Source organism: Cnephaeus nilssonii (genome assembly GCF_951640355.1).
Source record: "Cnephaeus nilssonii genome assembly, chromosome: 17".
Lineage (NCBI taxonomy): Eukaryota > Metazoa > Chordata > Mammalia > Chiroptera > Vespertilionidae > Cnephaeus > Cnephaeus nilssonii.
In genome coordinates this window covers 25,351,945-25,379,848 of record NC_137088.1, presented here as the reverse complement: position 1 = coordinate 25,379,848, position 27,904 = coordinate 25,351,945, and the positions used below count along the sequence as shown (strand labels likewise).

The 27,904-nt window shown below is 39.8% G+C and overlaps 1 protein-coding gene across 3 annotated transcripts in view; it reads right to left on the bottom strand.

The window, feature by feature from the left end:
- ATP2C1 (ATPase secretory pathway Ca2+ transporting 1) overlaps nt 1-27,904 on the bottom strand; it is a 133,359-nt gene that overhangs the window by 87,240 nt on the left and 18,215 nt on the right. For all 3 annotated transcript variants that reach the window (XM_079795654.1, XM_079795652.1, XM_079795653.1), the window contains exon 2: nt 1,934-2,044. In XM_079795654.1, coding sequence (XP_079651780.1) covers nt 1,934-2,044 — 111 coding nt within the window. The remainder of the gene's footprint in view (nt 1-1,933; nt 2,045-27,904) is intronic.

Here is a 27,904-nt window from a genome sequence, read left to right as displayed (position 1 = left end):
CACTGATGTTTCTATCTCTCCCTCTCCCTTCCTCTCTGAAATCAATAAAAATAGTTAAAAAAAAAAAAAGCCCTAACTGGTTTGGCTCAGTTGATAGAGTGTCCGCCCGTGGACTGAAGGGTCCCAGGTTCAATTCCGGTCAAGGGCATGTACCTTTGTTGCAGACACATCCCCAGGAGGGGGTGTGCAGGAGGCAGCTGATCAATGTTTCTCTCTCATCTATGTTTCAAACTCTCTATCCCTCTCCCTTCCTCTCTGTAAAAAATCAATAAAATATATTTTTTTAAAAAGAGTATCTACTGTATGATCACATTTATAGGAACTTCTACAACAGTCAGGTCTAATTTATGCTGACAGAAAGCATATCAGTGGTTGCCTGGGGCCAGAGATATACACTGGGAGGGATTAACTGCAAAGGGCCATAGGGGAAGAGTTTGGGGAGTGATGAAAATGTTCTACATATTAATTGTGGGTGGTTATATTTGTCAAAATGCAAACTGTACACTAAATATGGGTATGTTGTAGCTTATGTAAATTATACCTTAAAATTTTTTTTTTATGTAAGCAACAAGTTGGTATTTAACAAACAAACAAAAAATAGTTTTCGCCCTAGCCAGTTTGGTTCAATGGATAGAGCATCAGCTTGTGGACTGAAGAGTCCCGGGTTCGATTCCAGTCAAGGGCACATACCTAGATTGCAGACTTGATCCCTGGCTCTGGTTGGGGTGCACGTGGGAGGCAACCAATCAATGTATCTCTCTCACACTGATGTTTTTTTTTCTCTCTCTCTCTCTGTCTCTCCCTCTCCCTTCCACTCTCTCTAAAAAAATCAATGGAAAAATATCCTCCAGTGAGGATTAATAACAAAAACAACAAAAAAATAGTTTTCTATGGGTTAAAAGAATACAAACCAGCCACTCTTACAGAAAGTAAAATATCACTATATTCTAACTGGCTTTTTTTGCTTTCATAGTTGTTTTCTAGAATTAGTTTCTCCAAAAGAACAATCAATGAGCCATAATGACCTTCCGTGTTCTTTAAGCCTATTAAAACCTTGAGATTAGTAGTATTAACTTTGCCCTTACACTATATAATTATTTCAGGCAGAAAATTTGTGGTTCCTAAATTACTCAAAATAATGAAGGTAAGATGAACTGGTTCTTGGGATATTTTATGTTCTATGAATACCACCTATATTCTTCAGCCACTGTCTCTCATGATTCATTACTGTAACCATCATTAAAAAATTAAATTACCTGCACCCCTGAAATAGTTTCTCTGGCCCAAGTTTATAATACAATCCAATAACAGAGTCTTGCAAAAGTGAAATATATTTAAAATAAGTGGTTTTAAAACAGAATATAAATACAACAGCCAAAAAAGAATGCCATCAAATAAGGGATAGCCAATATTTTTAATGCCATAACTAAAATATATGAATTCTTAAGAAAAAATAAAAAATATTCTTTTCTTCATGTTTCATTAGATTGTGCTTTTCAAAATTAGAAAGAGATTAAAATTTATTAGCTTTTACTTTACTTTAGAAAACACATTTTAAAAGATTAACTCTTAATTCTACTTATGTTAATAATTAAATTGATTATTTTCCTAATCCAACTAATCCTTACATAGTACTAACAGTCCTGGTAATGCTAATGATCTAGAGAGGCACTGTCCAAGCAGGTAACCACTAGCCACATGCAGCTATTTAAATTTCAATAAGTAAAAATTAAATAAAATGAAATTCAGTTCCTCCCCTAAACGAGCCACACCAAGTATTCAATAGTCATGCTTATAATTAGTGACTACTATGTTGGGTAGCACAGAAGAGAGTACTTCTGTCATCACAGAAATTCTACTGGACAGCACTTATCTATAGAGTCTAAGTGACTGACTTTACTAGGTGCTCCTTTCCTCCCCACCAAGCACTTACTTGCAGAATACTTGCAACTTCGCTGACTGGTAATTCACTTGCTTTTTTTGATGTCAATACAGGAATCATTGTCTCATTTTCAGCATTAGGAATTTTTTGAAAACGTGCAACCTAGAAAATCAAACCAAAGGAAAAATATTTGCAAATACAAACATTTCTAATGCAGTCTAGAATAAATAAAAATTCAAATGTTCACAGCAACTTATTTCCCAATTAGAAAAAAAATTAATAAATATCTAGTACTAAGATAGTTTTATACTAACTATGTACTCATTTTACCAGAAAGCACATTTTAAAAATTAGTGTCAGCTAGAACACAAAATAATTTTCACGTTAAATTTAAAAGATGCTATTTTTACACCAATGTAATGAGTAAAAAGTAAAACAAATGTCCTGTCCAGCAGATTCTACTGATTCCCTGTAGTTAGAATCCTCTAAATTCATTATGTTTCATACAAGGGACAAGGGACAGCTAAACATTCTCCATTTAATTACTCCTGCTGGTCAGCTCATTTCTTAACTATCCAGAAAGGACACCTAGCTACTTGAAGCACCATGACAGCAACTCAGACTTAAAGTACCACAAAAAACGAAAAACAAAAAGCAAAAGAGACCATATAAGCAGAGGATGCACAAGCTAGTGAAGGGGCTGCAAACAAGCAGAGCAAGTCACAGAGATGATGGTAACCGTGACCTACATACCCAGCTTCATAAGTATATATTTGCTCTAATCTAGAATACAGAGTAGTTTTGAAGTTCTAACCATACCACTGTGGGGAGGGGGGGGGGGGAATTACAAAATTTGTGCAGAGGTTTTTTTGGCTTTAGCCTTAGGTTTATTTAAAATCTATTTTATTTTATTTTATTTTTGTCAATAGCCTTAGACTACGTAGTCAAAATCCTATATAGCAACATTACTTAGGTTAGTTCTCCCCATGCCCACCCTTCAGCATGGTTATGTTATTCATTTGAAATACAGTTAGGTTCATTCATTTCTGCTTGTATTATTCCATTTGGAATTTTTTCCCAACCTCTCCACCTTTGTTCATTTCATTTGAGCATCTGAAATATTAATATAGTACTAAGTCAAAACTACTAAAAACAGATAAAATCATAGAAGTGTCAAATCCTCTCCATCCTTTCCATCTCTGTGTTACCAATCTCATTGTATCTTTAGTATCTTTCCTGTTTCCTTTTACACAAATGCCCAGATGTGTGTACATTTTCTTATTTCCTCCTGTTTGAGTAATATGATCTATAAATACTATTTTTCACTTAAATATCCTGGAGATTAATCTACTATTTAAGAAATCAGTTCACATATCTCCTTTATTCTTTTCATTGCTGCATAGTACGCTGTTATGTAGATACTAGAGGCCCGTTGCACAAAATTCGTGCACGGGGGAGAGGGGTGTCCCTCAGCCCAGCCTGCACCCTCTCCAATCTGGGACCCCTTGAGGGTCCCAGCTCTCAAATCCAGGACTGCTGGCTCCCAACCGCTCACCTGCCTCTGCCTGATTGTCCCTAACAGCTTCTGCCTGCCAGCCTGATCGACACCTAACTGCTCCCCGGCCAGCCCAATTGCCCCTAACTGCCCTCCCCTGCAGGCCTGGTCCCTCCCAACTGCCTTCCCCTGCAGGCCTGGGTCCCCCCCAAACTGTCCTCCCCTACAGGCCTGGTCCCCCCACAACTGCCCTCCTCTGCTGGCCCAGTCACCCCTAATTGCCCTCCCTGCTGGCCTGATTGCCCACAACTGCCCTCCCCTGAAGCCTGGTCCCCCCCAACTGCCCTCTCCTGCAGGCCTGGTCCCCCTCCAACTGCCCTCTCCTGCAGGCCTGGTCCCCCCACAACTGCTCTCTCCTGCAGGCCTGGTCCCCCACAACTGCCCTCCCCTGTAGGCCTAGTGCCCCCCCCCCCCCAACTGCCCAACTGTCCTCCCCTGCAGGCCTGGTCCCTCCCAACTTCCCTCCCCTGCAGGCCTGGGTCCCCCACAACTGCCCTCTCTTGCTGGCCTGGTCTCCCCCAACTGTCCTCCTCTGCCGGCCTGGTCACCCCTACTGCCCACAACTGCCCTCCCCTGCCAGCCATCTTGTGGTGGCCATCTTGTGTCTTGGAGTGATGGTCAATTTGCATATTACTCTTTTATTAGATAGGATACCATGATTTATTCAACTACTCTCCTATGTATGAGATTGCAATGTTGCATATGGAGTTTCATTATTGTTGGAGTTGTAACTTATGGAAAAAAATCTGAGAATTGAACCTGGTAGCTCAAAAGGCAAATACATACATATGGTTTTGTTGGATATTGCCAAATTCTCAAAAAAGGGTGGTACCAATTTATCATATCAGAAACGTGTTTCCTCATGGCCTGACCAACAGAATGGATTGTTATACTTTAACTAGAGGCACGGTGCATGAAAATTCATGCACTGGAGGGGGTTCCCTCAGCCCGGCCTGCCCCCTCTCACAGTCTGGGAGCCCTCAGGGGTGGGAGGCAACCCGGCGATCAGGGGAAGGCAACGCCCCATCACACCTCTGCTGCTGCCACTGCCAGCAGCGCAAGCCTCGGCCGGCCCTGGTTACCTGAGCCTCGGGCAGCCCTGGGCGGCTGGACAGCTGCCATCCGAGGCTTGCCTGCACCTCGGGCCAGCCCTGGATGGCTGGGGAGCTGAGGGAACTGAGGGACTCCGGAGGCAGGTGCATGGAGCGGACAGGCCCGCCTGGGGCGGGCCCGGCCTTGCTGCGTGCCTGCCACCCCAGCGGTGCTGAGGGGACTGGGCACTGCCATCTTGTGGCTGTGGGCACCCCCATCTTTGAGGGCGTGGCAGTCAATTAGCATATTCCCTCTTTATCGGCTGTGGGTGCCACCATCTTTGCAACGGCATGAGGGTCAATTCGCATATTCCCTCTTTATTAGATAGGATTTTTGTCAAGCTGATAGCTAAAAAATGGTATCCCAGTGTATTTAAATTTGCATTTCTCTAATTATGAGTCTGAAATCATTTCATATGTTTAGAGGTCATTTTTATATGTTTTTGGAGTGGGGAATTATCCTTTATGTATTTTGTTCATTATCCTATCAGGTTACTGTAGTTTATTCTCTTAAATGTTTAAGTTTTTTATATATTAGAAATCTTAAGCCTATTATCTGTGATATGTTACAGATATTTTCTTCTAGTCTATCATGTGTCTTGTATGTAAGGTGTTTGCCATGCAAAAAATAAATTTATTTTTATGTAATAAAATTCATCAAACCTTTCTCCTATTGCCCCTGTATTTGAGTCATTCTTGAAGAATCAATATTAAGGACATATTTTAAGAGCTAAAATGCCCAGTTCCAAGAACTATCTGGTATTCAATAGTTAAGGGTGTACTGACTAAATATTATACAAGATTAATATTAAACTTTAAGGAAAAAAAACCAAACTTAACAATAAAAATTAAAGATGTGCCTCTCCCTCACACAATCCTATATAATAAAGATGTAATATGCAAATGGTCATTACACCGTGAAGTGTAACGATCGGATCATGGATCAGCAGGAGGGTGGGGCAGTGAGCTACAAGCAGGCGGCAGAGAGCTACAGGAGGGAGCAGGCAGCAAGCTATGGGTGGGGGGGTCGGAGGGAGCTACAGGAGGGCGGGACAGTGGGCAGAGAGCTACAGGAGGGCGGCAGCAAGCTACTGGCTACAAGCGGCTGGCAGAGAACTACAGGAGGGGGCAGGGCAGCAAGCTATGAGGGAGGGGCGGAGGGGAGGGGGGCAGCGGGAGCTACAGGAGGGTGGCAGCAAGCTACTGGTGCACGGATTCATGTGCAGGGCTACTAATGTAGAAATATTAACTCAAAATGGATCAATGACCTAAATATAAGAGCTAAAACCATGAAACTCTTAGAAGAAAACAGAGATAAATCTTCATGACCTTGGAATCTTGGCAATGGATTCTTAACTATGACACCAAAAACACAAGCAACAAAGAGGAAAAAAAAAACAGTAAACTAGACTTCATCAAATATAAAAACCTTTATTTATCAAAGAGCAAAATCAAGAAAGTGAAGACAATCTACAGAATAGAACAAATTATTGTAAATCACTTATCAATAATGGTTTAATATCCAGAGTATATAAAGAACTCCTGAAACTTAACAACAAAATTACAAACAACCCATTTTTTTAAATGGTCAAAAACTTGGAGAGAAGTTTCTCCATTTGTATATTTACAAGTGGTCAATAGGCACATGGAAATATGTTCAACAGCATTAGTTATAAGGGAAATGCAAATCAAAACCATGACATACTATTTTGCAGGTATTAGGATGGCCAGAATTGTTTTTTTAATTAAAATCTAAAAAAAGAAAATAAGTGTTGGTGAGGATGTAGAGAAATTTAAACTCATATATTGTTGGTGGGAAGGTAAAATAGTGCAGCCATTATGTTCTACTTAATATTTTATCAACAACTCTACCTAAACAATTTGCTTATCCAAGATAACATCAACTCAAAGTTGGAGAGGGGCAGCCACCTTGCATCATAATGCAAACGAGTTTTTCAGGCTGAACCAATAAGTAGAGGCAACATAGCACCATCATTGCATTTGTAAAAGCATACAGTACATATTTACTAAAGAAAAATGTAAAAACCCAAACTCAAACACCAACTACTAAAGTACCAGACCATAAAACTCTAGAATGACAATCCAGATAAACACATGTGTAAGCTGCCCTCATACTCCATTTAAAGAGCTGTAAAATTATTCCCAATGTAACTCTATTGCTGAAAAAATATAATCATCTTAAACTGAATCATGAGAAGTATAGCTTTTAGACCAAGGAGTAATGACTCCAGAGTACTATACAATTCATCCACACCTTGAGTCTATATTCAGTTTAGACCATCATTAGGGCCTACTGCAAAGTGGTGACATTTCTGGAAATGAGGTCTTAAGAAGAATATTGGTAGAATAAATTAGAAATGTTTGGCCTAGCCCTAGCTGGTTTGGCTCAGTGGATAGAGCATCAGCCTGCGGACTGAAGGGTCCCAGGTTCGATTCCAGTCAAGGGCATGTACCTTGGTTGCGGGCACATCCCCAGTAGGGGGTGTACAGGAGGCAGCTGATCGATGTTTCTCACTCATTGATGTTTCTAACTCTCTATCCCTCTCCCTTCCTCTCTGTAAAAATCAATAAAATATATTTTTAAAAAATGTTTCGCCTAGAGAATTATGAAAGGCAGTGAATGGTCATTAATTGAATTTCAATAAAAATTCCTAGATAAAGGATATGACAGGCATCTTCAGATATTTAAGGACTACTATATGAAACAGGACATTCTGCCAAGATTAAGACCAGAACTAGTGTCAACAGGCAAAAGTATACTCTCCAATTACCAAAACTTACTGGCAGATAACACTAGTGATTTTTATATGGGTAAGAAGTTGGTCCCCTCAAATTATAAGATTCTAGGAATGTGCAGGGAGATACCATAGGCTTTTTATCATGTATTGCAGCAACTTTCAACCTTTTCCATCTCATGGCACACATAAACTAATTACTACTATTCTGCAGCACACCAAAAAACATTATATTTTTGCCAATCTGAAAAAAAAATAGGTATAATTTTGATTCATTCACACAAGTCAGCTACTGTGTTGGCTGTTGTCATTTTTTTTTTTTTTTTTTTTGACAACCAAAGGAAAAAGTGCCCCTGATTAAATCGTTAGGTATTGCATGTTTTAAAAACTCTTGCGGCACACCAGTTGAAAATCGCGGGTCTTTGGTACTAAGGTTTCTAACAATGAATTAGTAACCTCTGTTAAGGGAAATACTGTAAAGAGGTTACCTTCCACACTGAAACTGGAAGTTCCAGAATATGGACACAAAGAACAGTGGCACAATCAGGCTCCAATGTAGACCAGCTCTTAAATATTCCTCATTTGGCAAATTAAAAACTAGCACAATCACAAATCATGTTTATAATCACAATAATAAACCATATTTTTCTCCCATACTTAAATGCCTGGGAATGAAACAGGATTTTCAATGCTATTATATATTTGTATCTAAGAGCAAGAGCTCATTCTAATCCATTTTCAGTAGAGCAATACAAATAACAACCAAAAAAAAGGCATTTACCTCTGGAGACCAACAGGGATCATATACAAAATAATCAACTTGACCCCCCAAAAAATTTTTTTACATTCTTATTCCTAAAGAGAACTATAATTTTAAAAATTATATTAAGCCATTTTAATTATTTTTTAAAAAATAAAAACCTATTCATTGTTTTTAAATAGCAAGTAACAAGAAAAGGTTTAATGTAATAAGCCCAACTCCTCAGTCCTACTGCCCAATAGTAACCTCTGTTAACTGTTTTCTGTGTATACTTCCAGTCATTTTCTATGCAGGTATGTTACAAGCTTTTTTCTGGTTGCTTTTAAATTACAAAGGTAACCACATAACTAGAATTTTCTTTTTTCATTCAATTCATCTTAGATCTCTCTATTTCACCACACATACTGATCTGCCTCCTTTTTTTAATAGCTCAACTGAGCATTTCATTACATAGTAGTACTTCAATTTAACTGATCGCTCAATGACAGGATCAAGTTAGACTTTTTCCATGGTGGGACGGACAGAGATGGGACACTGGAAATCGAGGGGTCTATTTCCACCGAAATAAACCTTGCCACACCACAATTTCTCATGCATGGGTCCTTGGAATGCTTTCCTCATGATCCCGTGAAAGAGCCTGATTTCCACAAAAACATTATAAAACTGTTGGGTGTTTGTAAATTTTATTCTCACAGCTATTGCAAATTGCTCTGCAAAGAGATTGTGTCAAATAAACTCCCAACATCTGTCAAGAGCTTCTATTTTCCTGGCAATCTAGCCAAAAGTAAGCATCACTACATTTTAAATATCCTTGCCAGTTTGATAAGCATGAAATGGTTATTTTAATTCACTTTTTTTTCATTACTAAGGTTGAGCACCTTTTCATATATCTTTTGCCCATCTGCAACCATGTGCAAGGAGCACCCTTGCACAAACCTCTTTGCTTATTCAAGTACCGGTATAGGATACATTCCTAGTATTCAGAATACAGAAAATATCTTACAACTCAACAATAAAAAAGCAAATATCAAAATTACAAAAGGGGAAGAAGATTTGTATAAAAATTTCTCCAAAGACATGCAATAGCTAATAAGCACATGAAAAGATGCTTGATATCATTAGTAATTAGGAAAATACAAATCAAAACCACAACATGACACTATTTCATACTCCCAAGAGAGCAATTAAAAAAAACACACAGAAAATAACAAATGTTAGAAAGGATGTTGAGAAATTAACTGGAACTCTCAAACATTGCTGGTGGAAATGAAAATGGTGCCACCTCTGTGGGGGTTCCTCAATAAACTAAACATATAACCCAGCACTTCTAATCCTGAGTATACACCTAAAAAACTGGAAACATACATTCACACAAAAAGCCTGTCCATGAATATTAGTACCAGTATTATCCATATAGCCAGAACATAGAAACCAAATGTCCATCAAATGATGATGGGTAAATAAAATGTGGTATATCAATACAATGGAAAATCATTTAACCAGAAAAAAGATATGATACATGCTATAATGTGGCTGAATGTTGAATAGAAGAAAGAAGTCATTTAAACACACAAGGTCACACATGAAATATTCAGACTAGGCAAATCCATTGAGACAAAAAGCAAATTAGTGGTTGCCGGGGTTGGGGAAAAGAAAGAACAGGAAATGACTGCTAATGGATAAGGGGTTTCTTTGTGGGGTGATGGAGATGTTCTGTAATTAGATCAATGCACATAACCTTGTAAATATATTAAAAACCACCAATTGTGCACTAAAAATGGCAAATTTTATGGTATGTAAATTATAACTCAAAAAAAAGGAAAGGATAAGGATCTGCAAAATAATTTAACTCATGATTTACCTCAGCAATAAGGGAATTAGTATTCAGTCTGTAGTAGACTTTGGGTCTAAAATTATACAACCATATCAAAGAAGCATTAGTTGGAGGACTGATTCCAAGCCTTATAGATAAAGTAAATCCCCAAGTGTAGAAAATGTAGAAATGAGAGTTGTAACTAAGGAATGAGGCGAGTAAGCCCAAGGGAATGCCAGAGAACAGCTCCTTTCAAATGAACTACCAGCATTTCCAACTGTACCTAACGTTAAGCATACCTAGTCCTTTAAAAAAGATCTTCATTACAGATAAATGATGGAGAAAAAAGGTCATCATTTACTTCAAAAAGATTACGAGAAATTAAAATCAAACAGTATGTGGGAAGAACTTAAAATACAAACAGCTCATAAATGGACCTAATTTTATTACAAACTAGAGGCCCGGTGCACGAAATTTGTGCACGGAGAGGGGTTGTCCCTCAGCCCAGCCTGTACCCTCACCAATATGGGACCCCTCAAGGGATGTCCGACTGCCCGTTTAGGCCTGATCCCAGGATAGGGCCTAAACGGGCAGTCGGACATCCCGCTCACAATCCAGGACTGCTGGCTCCCAACTGCTTGCCTGCCTGCCTTCCTGATTGCCCCTAACCACTTCTGCCTGCCAGCCTGATCACCCCCTAACCACTCTGCTGCCAGCCTGTTTGCCCCCAACTTCCCTCCTCTGCCGGCCTGGTCACCCCTAACTGCCCTCTCCTGCAGGGTTGATCACCTCCAACTGCCCTCCCTTGCAGGTCTGGTCCTTCTCAACTGCCCTCCCTTGCAGGCCGGGTGCCTCCCAACTGCCCTCTCCTGCTGGCCATCTTGTGGTGGCCATCTTGTGTCCACATGGGGGCAGGATCTTTGACCACATGGGGGCAGCTATATAGTGTGTGGCAGTGATGATCAATCTGCACATTAGTCTTTTATTAGATAGGATAGAGGCCTGGTACAGGGGTGGGGGCCAGCTGGTTTGCCCTGAAGGGCGTCCCGGATCAGGTGGGGGTTCCCTTGGGGCGTGGGGCGGCCTGAGCGAGGGGCCTGTGGTGGTTTGCAGGCCGGCCACGCCCCCTGGCAACCCAAGCAGAGGCCCTGGTATCTGGAATTTATTTTCCTTCTACAATTAAAACTTTGTAGCCTGGAGCGGAGCCAAGCCTGGGGCTCCCTCCTAGGGGGGCAGCCATTTGTGTTGGGGTTATAATTGAAACTTTGTTGCCTTAAGCGGGTGGGCCCGGCCAGGGTGTGCAGAAAGCTTTGCTTCCCCTGTTGCCGCCGGCAACCCTGGCCTGCTCTCTCAAGCTCCATTCTGCCGCCATTTGTTTGAATTTGTTTACCTTCTATAATTGAAACTTTGTAGCTTGAGTGGAGGCTTAGGCCTGGCAAGGGCAGGCGGAAAGCTTGGCTTCCTCTGTTACCTAGGAAACCTTGCTCTCTGTGGCTGTAGCCATCTTGGTTTGGGTTAATTTGCATGCTCGCTCTGATTGGATGGTGGGCGTGGCTTGTGGGTGTGTCGGAGGTATGGTCAATTTGCATATTTGTCTATTATTAGATAGGATGAGTAACATAACCATAGAGAAGTAGGTAGGGGGGGAAATTACCTAAGTAACTTTGGAAAACAGATTATGACTATACTTTAAAGCTAAAAACAAAGATTGTACTCCAGTTTAAAAATACGTTTCTCACAAAGATCTACATTAGCAATTCTGAAACTACTTTTGCGTGTGCAGTATGATAAAACAAATAAGTAAATATTTTGTGAATGAGAATCAGGTTTCTCATCTTTGGAGAAAGACGTAACAAGGAAAGGAAAAGGATGGGGGGGGAAAGATGAGACTAAATCCTGTGGTATGGGACTGGAATTGGCAGCAACAGTATGAATTCAGAGTTTTTAATTTATATATGTAAAAATGGATCGATAAGAAAATTTAAATATATGGGTATGTATTAACAAAGGAAGGGAGCAAATGGAATCAGACATTAAGCCTGATTAACTAGGAAAGGGCAGTTTCAGACACTCCAGGGAACAGCCACATTTCTCAGCCAAAGGGACATGAATCCCCCACGTGGGGAAATTCCTTTGCTGGGTGCATGTGCAGTAGAAGCTAGGTGACCAAGCAAAACTATGAGGCATGTGCAGTAGGAGCCAAAATGGCAACCACAAAAAGGAGTCTAGCCTGGGAAAATCTGGTAAAAAAAAAACAGATAGAATAAGGAGAACAAAACTCTGGAAGATCCTAGAGAATGATTGGATAGGGTAGTGGTCAGCAAACTCATTAGTCAACAGAGCCAAATATCAACAGTACAACGATTGAAATTTCTTTTGAGAGCCAAATTTTTTAAACTTAAATTTCTTCTAACGCCAATTCTTCAAAATAGACTTGGCCAGGCCGTGGTATTTTGTGGAAGAGCCACACTCAAGGGGCCAAAGAGCCGCATGTGGCTCGCGAGCTGCAGTTTACCGACCACGGCCCTAGCCAGTTTGGCTCAGTGGATAGAGCGTCGGCCTGTGGACTAAAGGGTCCCAGGTTCGATTCCAATCAAAGGCATGTACCTTAGTTGCAGGCACATCCCCAGTGGGGAGTGTGCAGGAGGCAGCTGATCGATGTTTCTCTCTCATCGATGTTTCTAACTCTCTATCCCTCTCCCTTCCTCTCTGATTTAAAGAATCAATAAAATATTTTTTTAAATAAAATCTTGCCACTATACCTCAAATCCTCCTATGCATATATCTCTGAGATGCATTTCCTGTGATACTGTGGAAGAGTCCTATTTCCTCCAGAAACATTTTTATTACTATACAAATATTTGCTAGCTCTATCTACTAAGAGGACCTAGAAACAATGACTTCCCAATAATACTGAGCATGCCTGATATGCAGATCTTGGTTTCTAGATACCATTCTCCAATAAAATGAACCAGCCTCCTTTGGAGGAAGTGTTGGTTCTGTGCCTGGTACAAACAGGAAAAATATGAGATGCACTTTTAACACCTTGTGGTACCAGAAAGTAAATTAGTATTCACAAAATGATAGGAACATTGCAGAAAGGACACAAGAACAAATTTGAAAGTGCTCTCAATAACCAAAGCTGTAACAATTTGTGCAAAAAGTATTAGATTTTAACCCGTACAGTAAAATACATGTAAATAAATTGGACAATCAATGAATGGAGCAAAAAGGGCAGAATTCCAATTAATAAATATGGAAGGAATGTGGGAAACAAAATCATCATTAAGCCACATAAGTAGCTGCTGCCAGGAAGAACCATTAATAGATGCAAAAACTGGCCTGTGATAAGACATAAGATGTTTGTAATTTCAAAGTACCACCCCACAAGAGGAAGGTATTAATTATAAAGGAATTATTACATTACAAAAGAAAAATTACTTTTATTAGTAATTACAAAGAAAAAAACAGTAACTTTAAAGTGGAGAAACCTGGCAGATACCACCTTAATCAGTAATTACAGTTAACATAACCAGTCATAAGACATACTAATCATCTTACCTAATCTCTTACCTAATAATAGACAAACATGTAAATTGACCGTCCTCCACTACGCCCACAGCCAATCAGAGTGAGTATGCAAATTAGAAGGCCAAAGATGGCGGCCACCCAGCTGCTCCAGGCACGGAGTGGCCAGGCGGAGCAGGACACCTACTATGAAAGGGAGGGCGGGGGCAAAGGGATCTACAGGAGCGGAGTGCCACAGCGAAGACAAGACTGCAGACTCTGTAGTCTGCAGCAAAGACGAAGATGGCAGACTCCAGCTGGAGTCTGCAGCGAAGCAGTGAAGATGAACTGGCCGGAGTCTGCAGCGAAGACGAAGATGGCAGACTCTGGCCAGAGCGAAGGCCTGGGTCCTGGGTGCCGGAGGAAAACCGGTGCTGGAAGCCAAGGGAAGGAAGGCCTATTGCACGAATCTCTGTGCAATGGGCCTCTAGTGAGTAAATAATTATCAGGAAAATCCAATTGAGAAACATTCTAAAAAAAATAACTGACCAGTACTCTTCAAGTTTCAAGATCAGGAAAGATTTAAAAAAAAAAAAAATACTGGGGAACATATTACTAAATACAAGGTGGAATACCGAATTGGATCCTGGACCAGAAAAAGGATACTTTATAAATGTGAATGTCTTGGTTCTGATCATTTTAGGATGGTTACATAAGATGTTAACATTAGGGGAAACTGGGAAGAGGGCATATGGGAACTCTTTATACTACTTTTGCACCTTGGTGTAAATTTAAAATTGTTTCAATTAAAAAGTTTAAAAGATTTTAGAAAAAACTCTGAAAGTAAAGCAAATCTATCTTCTATAATTCAAAGGAAGTAAAACAATGAAAAAACAGTTAAACACTTTACTAACTGTTAAACAATTACACCTGGGAAGAATTTGGCATTTTTCTTTCTCAAGTTAAAAGGTGGGCATAATATTCCATTTACTGATAGATCAACTTGTATAAGTTATTCCAAGTCCTGACAGAAATTTGATACAAGATAGAGGGAGGGATAACAATATGATCTACATATTTTTAGAATCTGTCCATTTGTTGTTACCATACATTAAACATGCAACTACTATTTTTTAAAGCCTTCAGCTAGATAACAATTACTTTACTAGCAATATCAGAGTAAAAAAAAAATGTTTTTAAGACTTTGTTAATTATATTATTTTCCTTGAAATTATAGGCTAGCCAGTAATTCAACTGTAGAAACAAATGATAGCTTTCTTTATTCCTTCTCCTAGTTCTTCCATATGCCAATTGCACTCACTTCATACAGCAGTTAATTGGTGGGCTTGATTTTACGGGCTATGTCACACCAAACCCTTATGAAATCAAAGGCATGACTGTGCCATCCTTCGCACCCCGAACTTAACTGACCTAAATAATTCCAGTACAACCAGGAGCCACAAGCCCTTAAAAGTAATTTGTGGTCAGATACTATTTAATAACATCAGAAGCCAATTTTGAATCCTAAAGATTTAAGGTGAATGAGAAGTTCTTTGCTGTCATAAAATGTACTCTATTATCACTTCTACATTATTTCCCATTTTAAGTGGTTTTCCTCAAAAGTTATTTAATTTTTCTAACCAACTATTTTAATACTGTGTTTAAATAATCAGTTTAATATGAAAAACAGGAAGAATGTTACTTCTAAATTCCACCCACTATTAATAAAAGAAACATTAGTAATCAATTCACTACACTCAGGCACCTTTACCTATTAATTGCATGTTGTAGGTGGTGTAATTAAAGTATAGGGAGACGGAACTATTCTTTTTTTTCTAAAAGGAAAATGATAGCAGAAAAGGACTCTTTAAAAATAAGAATGCCACATGACTATGTACATGAAAGTAGACATTAAACACAGTGAGGCTATGACTACAATGTATTTCCAAGGGAATGGTCCCTTGTCTTTGAATTGAAAATACATGTGTCCTGTCCTTAATACAAGTGAAAGAGCTGGTGGTAATGTCCACGCTTTACAAAAGCTAATAAAAAAAATAAGTACTAGACATGCAAAAGAAAATCACCTCATGAAGACCCTAATAAATAAATCTGATGAAGAGTGCTGACTTCAGAGGGGAATCTACTTGAAATTTTGTAATTGAATAAAAAGGAAAAGGGCATTACATACACAGGAGGTCTGGCATTTTCGAAAAGAAGTAACTCAGAACACTTCAGTTCTTAATTTCAAAGAACAATAAAATTGCTTTCTAAAAGTTCTGAGAGCAAGTAAAAATTTTAGTTTATCCTCATTGATTAGTAGATAAAACTTTTAATCCAGATTTCAACATTTTTGCCCTACTGCTGGTTACAAATCATGAAATACTCAAAACCAAAGTACAGTCAAAATCACAGTTTAATGAAACCATGAGGCAAGCATTAAGATTATAATAGTTATTACAGGTTTCTTGGGCAACCCATGTCTCAGAAAAATATGTAAGGCCTTAAAATTAGAAGTTAACACACTGCAGACAGATCACGAGAATTCTCATGTTTTCTGTTCTAAGGCTTGTGGCCAATCACGTGAATTCTTTAAAAAGGTATTAGCTTGTAAGGACATGTAATAAATAACTTCAAAATGCAATGGGTATTTAATTTTAAATCGTGCCTTTAACATTTATGTACCCTTCAAAAAAACAAAAACAAAAAAAAAACATTTATGTAAAACTTTTTTGTACTCATTAAATAGAAACTTATCTGGCCACTGGGTAAAGCTAGCAATAAAACTACTGGTCCTCAATGTGTTAAGAGTCCAATGGCATAAATAATTTTCCCAAATCTACTCATCAACCAGGGTAAGGGGGATTAGCATTTCTTGAGTTCTTTCATGCCAACTCTTTCATCTTGCCCAATTTAATCCTAACAAGCCTGAGGCAGAGTCATCATCATCCATTTACATGTGAGGAAAACAAGGCTCAGAGAAGTTAAATTCCTTGCCTTTGATTAGAACAATATTTCTCAATCTCCACAACACTGACATTTGGGGCCAGATAATTCTTTGTTTGGAGAGGTGTGGTACAGGGCTGGGGGGTGGGGAGCTGTCTTATACATTAAAAGATGTTTACCAACATCCCTGGCTTCTATCCACTGGATGCCAATAGCATCTGCTCCAGTTGTGCCAACCCAAAACATCTCTAGACATTGTTAAAACCATCCCCAGTTGAGATCCACGGAGTTAAAGTGAAGAAGCCAGCATTTTCATTCAATGGACAACATACCATTGAGTTGAGTTAGGGATAAAGGAGGGTCTTTGCCCTGACAAGCATTAAGACAGGCACATCAGCCCGGCCATGGTGGGTCAGTGATTGAGCATTGACCCATGAACCAAGGATCCTCAGTTCGATTCCCAGTCGGGGTACATGCCCAGGCCATAGGCTCAATCCCCAGTAGGGAGCATGCAGGAAGCAGCCAATGGATGTTTCTCTCTCATCAGTCTTTCCATTTCTCTATCCCTCTCCCTCTTTCTAAAAAAAAACAAAACCAAACAAACAAAAAAAACAACACTAAAAACCATATTAAAAAAGAAAAGAAAATCAAGCACACCATGACAGTCTGACCTTCCATCTACTCCCCTTAGCCAGCCCCAACATCAGCTAACTCCTCCAACAGGTCAGTGGCATCTCCACTCATCCACTTATGCCTGCTTAACAGTTTGTAGTCATTTCTGACTCTACCGTCCCGACCTTCATTCACTGTATCGTTACTGCCCAAGTTCCGCTGGTTTTTCCTAGGAGTAAAATGTCTCTCTAGCCTATCCCTACTTTCCGTTTCCTTCATTCTAATATAGGTATAAGCACAATTCTCCTCCATTTTTCTAACAGAAGAAATCAGAAGGAACTAATCTCACTTGGCTCCCAAAATGAATTAAAGGTACACATCAAGATATTATAATTGAACTACCAACCTCTAGGGTGGGGGGCTAGCAGATCTCAAAAACTGGTCAGTAAAGACCACATTCTTTTTCTGGAATGGGAAGAAACTGGAATTTTCCATCTGACCTCAGACACTTTCACAGCCAGATGTCAACTCCAGTAAATAATAGCCCTGGCAAGAATTAAGAAAAGGACATAGCAGAGATTAGTTTGCATGCCATTAAAAAGTGGCTTGTATACTATTTCTGGCACTTGTGCCATGAACCACTTTTGCTGCTCCAAGGGAATAAAGAACTGACACAATAGAGGAGTGAGGTAAGATTCCCAAAGAAAGCTTGAGCCAACTAGTATTTCTGCCCCTCCCAATATATAAAACGAGATGCAGGTAGATAAAGCAAACATTTCACTAGGGAAACTCAAACAAAATCTAGTTACAAAGGCATGTGTCAAATTTTCATAACATATATGAGTATACAGCACCAAAGGCTAACATATTACTATTGAAAATGAAAGGCTGGTTTAAGGTGCAAGGAAATCCAGGATGTTTTTAAGTTGATCTCTTTCTTAGGCAGAGAATAGAACTTTACTAATATTGTATTAATCATTTTTAAGAAATAGTACTTTACTAATATTGCATTAATAGTTCCTAGGAAATGCTTTATCCTTTTTTATTTTAAGGCACCACAATCAAGCTCACTTTAAATCCAGTATCTGAAATTCACAACCTACTCAAAAGTTTTAATTTATCCTTCACAGTTTAAAAAACAACAATGTTCAAGGAAGTAAGATAGGTGACACACTAAATATTTCTGCTTCAGTTATTACTGAGTTTTTCTGTAAAGGGCTGAACATCAAACAAAAAGTACAGAGTGGCAAATATATTTTGTTTCAGGGCCATATTACTATTCCAATTTTACCAGCTTATTCATTTTAAGTAAGTAAATAATAAATTAAAATAATTTCCACAAGAATGTGCCAATATCTCAAGAGTTTTCAGAAAGAATGAAGAATATGTCATGCTACTTCTTCTTGGGAGACACAAGTTTAGGTCAGCACTTTCATGCAATGATCAAAAAGTCAAACTAAAAGACTTTATTTAAGCAAGGCGTTATAATTAACTAATTCCAGTTCACACAGTCCAATTCCAATTCACACATTCTCTAATATCTGATGTTAAATTTTAAATAATTCTATTATATAAAATAATTACAATTCACACATTCTCTAATATCTGAAGCAGAAAGAAAAAGCAAAAATTAAAAACTGAACTTGCATTAGATGCCCAGTTACAGCCCTCTTAAGGTGATGCTTTTGACCCCTGCTATTACTGTCTATAACCTAAGAAAGTCTTGTAACATTTCATTCACATTTTTTCTAAATGGATCAAATAAGCCTAGCCTAAACTAATCTAATTCAACACAATCTGAGTAATTTCCTTGTAATTCTAAGATATATACCTCTGTCAATAGTCACGTAAAGCCTTGAAGATAGAAGACATATGAACAAATGCATATAAATACCAGCCATATAAATTCAAGAGGAAATGCATCAATGTAGCCTGACATATTTTTTCCAAGAAATCATTTTCTGTATGAAATGATAGCATTAACCTAAGTTCATCCAACCAATTTTTACTGTACAGCCTTTTACCAACACATATAAAAATGGTAAAGATAATGTTGTCACAACTGATGACTGAAATCTTTATAAAAAGAATGTCTTTTAACAAAATAAATGAGTAGACCCTTTGAATCAATTCTTAAGAGACCTTCAAGATGTTACATGTTAAAAAGATAATTTTTTAAAGATGTTACATGTAACAACAGTGTAATTTAAAATTCATCCCAACTAACTTTACCATCAAACTATGCTGTTCTTTTCAGCTTTAAAACAAAATTAACCTTGTCAAACAGATTACGGTTAACCGTGATCTCAAAAGAAAATCAGCCTTGAGCCCCAAGGGGTGTGTGTTCCCTAGGAGACCATTTTGATTGATACTGCTTCAGTTAACAGACTGGAAATCTGCTGACGTTAAATGGAGGATAAAAACATTAAGACAAATCAAGTATTTAGGATTCAACTGTCAGAAGGCTATTGCTCAGAAATTATCTCTGCGTCATCCTTCCTCTGTGTTAAATTACTACGTTTATACAATGTTGTCATATAATCTTTTAGTTTTGACTCTTCCCTAGAAATATTGATTAAAAATAGTATTTTACTAACAAAACTGCAAATAAAATAAATTACATTTTTCAACACCTAAAAATATAAAATTTTAATAACCTAGTTTCCTATTCCTACTTAAAGGAATGAAATTAAGGTAGTATCTTGTCCCTTTTCCTTATAGTTCCTCCAACTACCCTAACACAATCTTTCTTGAGACATTCCTAGATAATTAATAATTTGTACTTGAATAAGCAACTACTTTAAAAATTAAAGTGTAAATAAACATATTATCATTTTCAAATGTTAGCCAAAGAAACCAGGGGAATCTATTCTAGACCCATTAGCTCTGCCTATGACCTTAAATTAAGCATATCCTGAAATATTGAAGATCATTACATGTTTATCCATTAGTCAAAGAAACTAATGGCTTCGATTAAATAGTTTTATGTGCATTAAGTTTATACTGGTTTTCTATGGGAAAGGCCAAGTTTATTCCAAAGAAAATATCCATTATTGGGAAAGAAAAACTGTTTGCAAAATTATCCAGCTAAAAAATATCTTTTCTAATAAGCCATCCCTGTATACATATATGACTAATTTAAAAAAACACACACACAGAAAAGGGGCCTTTACTTATCTCAGATTCCTAAGTGGTATCTGTTTAGATTTATGATAAACATGCAAAAGGGAATTCCAAAGCATGTGGATAAAATCATAACCCACAAATGGATGTCCAGGACCAGTCCCCGAAATTCCAGGAAATTAACACTTCAAATATTTCTAGTGACTAGCAGGAAGTATGCATGAAGCATCCTGGAGGTTAAGGCTAAAAATTTGTCAACCTTTGCTGAGAAAGATTAAGTGGACCACAAGAGGTCCAAAAGAATCAAAATTTAAGTGCCAAAGAAAATTATCATCGTTGCTGAAAGGAATCACATAGATGTCACCCCCTCCAACAACCACTGTAGACATGGCACACTACCTAAGAACCTTCATGCTCATGCTCCTGGGAGCCACTATCAATTCTACCCTGTAAATAACTAGAGATGTGACCTATCTACAAACCTACTGGAGGATTCTGTTTCTGGGAAATAGCAGCAATTGCTCATTCATGCGTGCTAACTGTGCGTCAACCATCGTTTTGGGCACATCGCATACCAGGCTTTATTTATTCCTCACACCAACACTCCAAGAGGGCGTTATTCCATTTACAGATGGGTAAACATCAGAAGCTGAGAAAGCTCAGAAGCATAGTAACTCATTAGATTTTTAGGAGAGGAAAAAATAACTTGTCAGGATTCAAATCCAAGCCTGTCTCTTCCTACACTGGCCCCTGGCTTCTTGGTAGCACTCCAACTTTCTCTATGGGCTTTAAGCCACAACACTATAGAAAATTCTGTAGTTGACTCCACTGATGCCTAATAATGACAACTTCATGGAGAGCATTTTAGCCACTACTGTTTTCCTTTTAGCATTCAGCTATCATAACAACCGCATTAATGCCTGGTGATATATTAGTGTGCAAACACTGGGCTAGGCTATTTATAGTTAGTATTTATTGAGCACTTACTATATGCCAAATACTGTTATACCTGCTTACAGCCACCTCAGAAGGTAGGTTCTATCAATATCCTTATTTTATAGATGAAGAAACTGAAGCATAAAAAGGCTTTAATAATTTGCACAAGGCCAAATTATGTTAAGTGGGGATCTAGCATTCAAATCAGAATGCCTGGTTCCAAAGCGCATGTTCTTTAATGCTAGCCTTCCTCTGTCCCAAGAAAATTTATATAGGGTTTCTCATTTGACCCTCTTAACTGTGGAAGCTATTGTCAATCCCAATTTATATATGAGAAAACACTCAGAAAGGTGAAGTCACAAAACTTTTAGTAGTGAAGGCATGATTTAAATTCATTTTTGTTTCACACCCCTAAGATGCTAATACACCATGTCAAAGGAGGATACTAACTATAGAAAGAAAAGGGATAATAATATAGGGTGGTCCAAAAATATATATACACACTTGAACAGCTGATAGCTCAATTGATGTTTCTTCCTTTTCAGATTTAATCCACTGGGATTAATAATTATTCAAAGTGTGTATACATTTTTGAGACACCCTGTATATATATATTTCAAAATGGTCAATAGCTCTTAAAAATTTCTACACTGTATAGAAGTTCTTTAAAATGTTTAAAATGATAAAAGAAAAATGTTATGGTAATGAGAAACTGACAAAAATAGCCTTTTGATTATTACAAAGTAGAAAAAAACCCCAAGTTTTTAAGAATTGTAAAATCTTTTATTATGAGGCCAAATCATTCCTATTAGGCCATAAAGTACAGAGAGAGGCCCAGTCAGCCACAAGCATACACCATGCTCCCTTCTCACAACCAATCCCTCCCACCTCAATAGACAATGAGCTTTACTTGTCATGCTCCTCGTCCTGAGATCAAGAAACAAAAGTAACATCTTAAGAAAACCTTCTTTAGGCTACTCTCTTAAATCTGTAACATTCTCAAAGCAGAAGCTCAAGTTTCAGATATTAAGATGCAACTACCAAGAAACAGGTATATGAATGAATGCACTTAACATCCTTTGTCTCTTGTACAGCAAGGACTTGCCTTTCTTAATTCTATAAACTAAAAGACAAAGAGGAAAAGGCCTCAGAAAAGTGATTTTTCCATACTACCAGACAAAAATATAACTGCTTTCAAATACTGTTCCTAAAGACCCAATTAGACAGTATTACTCCTCTACAGTTATACACTTCGGTTTCAGAAAATGTTTTCCACCACTTATCCATCCAAAGTAGAACTAAGCAATATAATCTTGCCTCTTGTCATATTTCCCATATATCCCAGGGGTCTCAGACAGCAACACAGATTACTGCATAAAAGAAACATCTATTTTAAAATTACTAATCCTACTTAGAACAATCAAGCTTACATTCTCAACAAGGGAAAAGCAAATTAGAAAGCAGCCAGCAAGCTCTACTGCAGCCCCTTGTACCAGACTGTACAGAGTTTTAAAACCAAAAGATACAAGGGGACAAATTGCAATTTGTAATTATCTTTTATAGCATCTTGCTGCCAGGAAGGAACACACACACACACACACACACACACACACACACACACGTCAGTCCAAAGCATAACTGTGGTGCTTTAGGTAGGGTAAAAAAAATCACTTATTCAGAGTTTTCAATGCTTTAAAAAAATAATCAGTGCTGTGTTAGAAAAGCATTAAATATTTAAATGAGGCCAAAGGAATCAGGTAACACGTGAATGATAATCCAGTGTGTCCAAAGTGTACAGTGGACAAACAGGTTCCACTTCAACCTGCGAAATGATGTTCTGAAATAGGGCGTAACTTTTAAGGAAATCACCGCATAATATTTCATTAATTCAGAACTTTTTTGTGTGTGAACTGAAAAACGGTGAGTTTCCCTCCCCCCCCCAACGCTGTACTTAATTAAAAAACAAAAAAACAAAAACGTTTTCTTTCTTATAAACGAATCCAGTCGCATACCGTATCAAAGCCTGATGTGCAAATCGAGATGCAGTCCCCTTTGATTCCCCCTCCCCATTTCCACTTCCTCCCTAGTAATTCCTTTCAAACAGCGATTTAAACAGAGATGCTATCTGAAATGACAACTTCCCTTCTGCACCCCAAGCTAAAGGTTTGACAGGAAAGCAGCATCCAGCTCAAGTCACCTCACAGGACTTTCATTTCCGAAATGCCTCATGTTAACCAAAATAAAAAAAAAAAAAACGAGATATCCTAAGGAAGCAATTCTTTGGACACTTCACAATTAAAAGAAGGGAAAAAAAATAAAATAACATCGGGAAAATAAAAAAAGGTGGGGAAAGGAAGACAACTTAAAAACAAACCACCACACCCTCAACTCCGCGTTGTAAACCCGTGTCTGCCAGGGGCCTTTACCTTCATTTTCCATTGAAACTGCACTTGGTCGGTGGCTACAAAGTCTTTAGTGCCAGCCACAGCCACACTGGGGATAGAGAGAGGAGGAAGACAAGGCAGAGAAGCCCCCGGAATCCCAGGCTGTCACCCCCGCTCCCGGCCACGCGTCCCACGGCTGCTCCCACCACCCCTAGCAGCAGCATCTGCAAGAGAAACCGGGAGAAGCGGCGCTGACAAGAGACAGGGCGGGAGGGAGAACGCCCCCCGCCCCCCGCCCCCGCCCCTCCGACAGTTCGGGAGCCCCAGACCCCGCGCCCACCCTCGGCCACCCGCAACGCCTCCAACTCCAGCTGGCAGGGCGGCGTCCCAGACACCCCACCCGACTAGGTATCCGCGGACGCCCCCTCCCTCGGGACCTGGAAGTTTCTGGAAATGAGTAATACTGGTGCCCTCCCCAAGCCCCCGATCCCCCTCCCTCCGGGCAGCGGGATACTCACCCGCGGGGCTCGCCAGGGCGCCAGCGCGCCTCGGGCAGAGAGGAACGGCTCCCCGATCGGCGGCGCAAGGCGGGAGCCAGTTCCCGGCGCGAGGAAAAGAGCGACCGGAGGAAGGGAGGCAGGGCGGGCGGGGAGGGGAAGGGAAGAGGAGGTGAGGGACCCGTCACCGTCGGCCCGGCCCGCTCAGCGCTACGGCGCCGGTCTCCACCCGCCTCAGCCTCCCGCGCTCCGCCCCTCCCCGCCGCTCGCCGCCCGCCGCCCCGGCGAGCCCCGCACTCCCGGGGCCAGCCGCGGACCGAGCTTTGTCGCTACCACTTCCGCTGCGAGAGGCGCGCGCGCGCACGCGCACTCGCACGCACAGGCGGGGACGGCGGAAGTGAAGTGGAGACGGAGCTGCCCGCTCGGAGTGGTTTCTGGTTGGGTGCGGAGCAGTCCCGGGAGGAGTGCGCGCGGACCCGCGGCGACGGTGCCCACCTGTTTCTCCGCACCCGCGGGGCGCGAGGGGCGGACACCCGCCCGTTCCCCCCGCGCGGGCCACGCATTCCCAGGAGGCAGCCATGAGTTTGGGGCGGGCGGGCGGCGGGCACAGTCATGGTAGTCGTCCCCGAAGTGTTGGAGCGCCCTCAACAAAGGCGACTGGGAAGGCCCCTTCCGTCGGGTTGGTGGTCACAATCCCCGCGGGCGACGCGAGGACTGCCGACGGAAGGGGCGAGCGCCGAGAGCCACGGGGGTTCTTATAGGGACCTCACCCCCCTCGCTGGCCGACCCCTGTTAGGCGTGCTTTGCTCTCTAACTTCGGGAGCTTGGTCATGGAGGGGCGATTTCCCAAAGTTCTGTCCGGATGAGGGGGTCTGCTTCCGCGTCCGTGAGGAATGAGAGGACAGAGAGGTCAGCCTCAAAGAGCTCAAGGAAGGACTCAGCCTTGTTCATTCGAGTGTGTGGAACCCAAGAGGTTGAAACAACTAGAAACCGAGAGCCCAGGGATGGAAGCTGGAGAGCGGGCACTGCCTTCGGCTACTGGCTATTTCTTTTGCCGCTGGAACCTCTTGCACGTATTCAGCACCTAACCTGGACTCCCAATAAGTGATTTTTAGTAAGCCTCGGTAAGCCAGACGCAGGAACCAGAAGCGAAGTCCTCTCGCACCCAAAGCCACTAGAGGGCAGGGCTCCACCTGCTGAGTTTGAGCGCATCCTCCAAAGAACTCCAGAGACCGAAAAGAACAAACCCCTCCCTTAGATGCTTAGAGGTATTTTTCTCTATCAACAGTTACACCCATTAAAAATGTTAGCCCTGCCCTAGCCAGTGTTGCTCAGTAGTTAGAGTGTCGCCCGGCACACCGAAGGGTTGTGGGTTAGATGCTAGGTCAAGGGCACAGATCTGGGTTGCAGGATTCATCCCGGCCCCCCAGCCCTGGCGCCTGCGGGAGGGGAGGCAACCAATCCATGTGTCTCACATCCGTTATTCTCTCTCTCTCTCTCTCCCTCTCATCCCCTCCTTCTCTCTCCCTCCTTTCCACTCTCTACAAATGAACGGATTGGGTGAGGATTACCCCCAAAATTTTTTTTTTCTTTTTTAGCTCTTATCTCAGGCCCGGTAACATATGCCAATGTGCTCTCTGACCACATGTTCAATGAACAAATAAAGGGGTTGGCTCTTTTTCCTATGTTTTGTCCCAAGTAAGTGGAATTTGTCTAAAATTCTGGACAGCTTTCTATATGTACTTTCCTTTCAGGAAACATTGAGGTTTTATTCAGCAAGGTCACTTTAAATTTCAAAAGTGAAACCATCAAAATCAGAATGAAATAGATTTCTAGTCTCAAGAGTTACTCTATGACCCACCTTTGGCTTGCAAAATTTTTGTCTAATCTGGTTTTATAAGCCTACGATTTTATGCAATGAGTGTGCTATTTGCTCAATGTTGTAATCAGTTTTTAAGTTACTATACTTGTTGAGCCTTAACACTACAGCATTGCATTGAAGACATAAAGCTTCTAAAGTAGGAAATGTACATAATATAGATATTATTTGATATTTGCATGATCTTACAAAATAGAGGGTAATTTCACTACAGAATTTGCTACTGGATTGCTTTAGTTAGCTCAAACATTTTATCTAAGGCACCTTTTCAGAATTATCTATTGTGTACTACAATATCCCGACATTAGCCCTGCATTCATAATTAACTCTGCCAAAGATGTATTACCATGACTGATACCTAAAGTAGCTTACACTGGAATTTTACGTTTGATTGCCTAACTTGTGAAAGCCATTGTTCCTATTGCTAAGCCAAAAAAACAAAAATACAAAAAACTGGCTAAAACCACCTTTGTCCAGAAGAACTGTTACCTACTTCACTCTTGATCCACTGTCAATCATCTCACAAAGTCCTAGGCCTGGGAGCAGCAAAAAACCTTAAAAGTAACTGGTTCAACCACTTAGCTGATCCTTGAGCCTTATGAACATATTTCTACAGAGTGATCCTCTATTCCGGGGGTGGGGATTGTCCGGCCTGCTGGCCATATAAGGCCCTTGAAATCATTTGGTCTGGCCCTGCCAAGGCATTAGGGGTGAGTTAATTAAATGTTTGACCAAATATAGCAGGCTTATTTTTCAGTTAATTTTGTATGGCCTGTGAATCATGTTATAAATATCCAAATGGCCCTTGACAGAAGAAAGGTCCCCCACCCCTGCAGTCTTATTCCATGCCTGTAAACCTCCTCCACCAAGCTAGCCAACATCAGTAGCACTAATTTTGACTTCCTATTTATGTGAAAGATAGTATTTTTTAACATTAAACCCAGAACAATGGGTAATTGTTGGGCCACAAGCCTGAAATCCTCTTCTTCCTCCCAGCATTGCCTCCTCTGATCAGCTAACCTTCTAAGAGACTTGTGTAGCAATTTCCACCTTTCCATCTTAGGGAGACTAAACTGTATTACATGTATATATAAACGTATGTGTGTGTACACATTCATGCATATACATACACATGTGTGTATACACATACAGGGTGTCCCAAAAATATATATATATATACACACTTTAAATAATTATTCATTCCAATGGGTTAAATATGAAAAGAAAGAAACCTCAGTTGAGCTATCAACTGTAAGTGTGCAAACATTTTTGGGGGATACCCTATATATTATGAGATTGTTAGATATAGATATAGGTATAGTTACCCTTCTTTTCTCTAAAGATTGTGAAGATCTGATAGTGAAGACAAGTTGTAAATTAAAAGCACTATAAAAGTATAAGAGTATCATACAGGGAAGCAAGCAAAAGCATGGACTGTTAGCTAGCTAGAATGAGATTGATGGCAAAGAAAGGTATTTTGTTTAAGTTGCCTCTTCTTTAGAAATCAATGCTTTAAAAGACTTGTCTGCTCTCATTTTATTCTGAATATTTAGCCTACAAAAGCAAATGTAGTTGATGCAAAAAATGGTCATATATGAGCAAAAGGAGCAATTTGTCAGGCATCTCTGCTTGGGGGAAATATTACAAATAGGGAAGATTGAAGAACAAACATGATATTTTAATTTTATTTATGCTGCGCCTTATACAAAGGATATAAGGCATCTTGTTTTTGTATCAAATTTGATAGCATTTTTTTTTATTTTTTTTTTTAGAGATAGAGAAAGGGATAGAGAGAAACATCAATTTGTTGTTCCACATGGAGATTGAACCTACAACCTTGGGGAATTGGGACAACACTCCAACTAACTGAGCTACCTGGTCAGGGCTGCTAACATTTTTTATAAACTTGGAAAATAAAGGAGTATGTGGCCCTTTAGGATTTAAAAATCAACTTCAAAAAGGTTATATTTAAATCTTTTCTCAGAGTCTTATTTAAAAAATATTTTAACATTGTTTTAAGTATCATGGTTAATAGTTAAGGAATTTTACCTAGCTGATGGAAAAGAAGTTGTCATTTTTTTAAAGTTTGATATTTTAAAAGCATGTAAAGATATAACACTACTTATATAAGCGAACCTACTCCAACAGAACAAGTATTTTTCTACT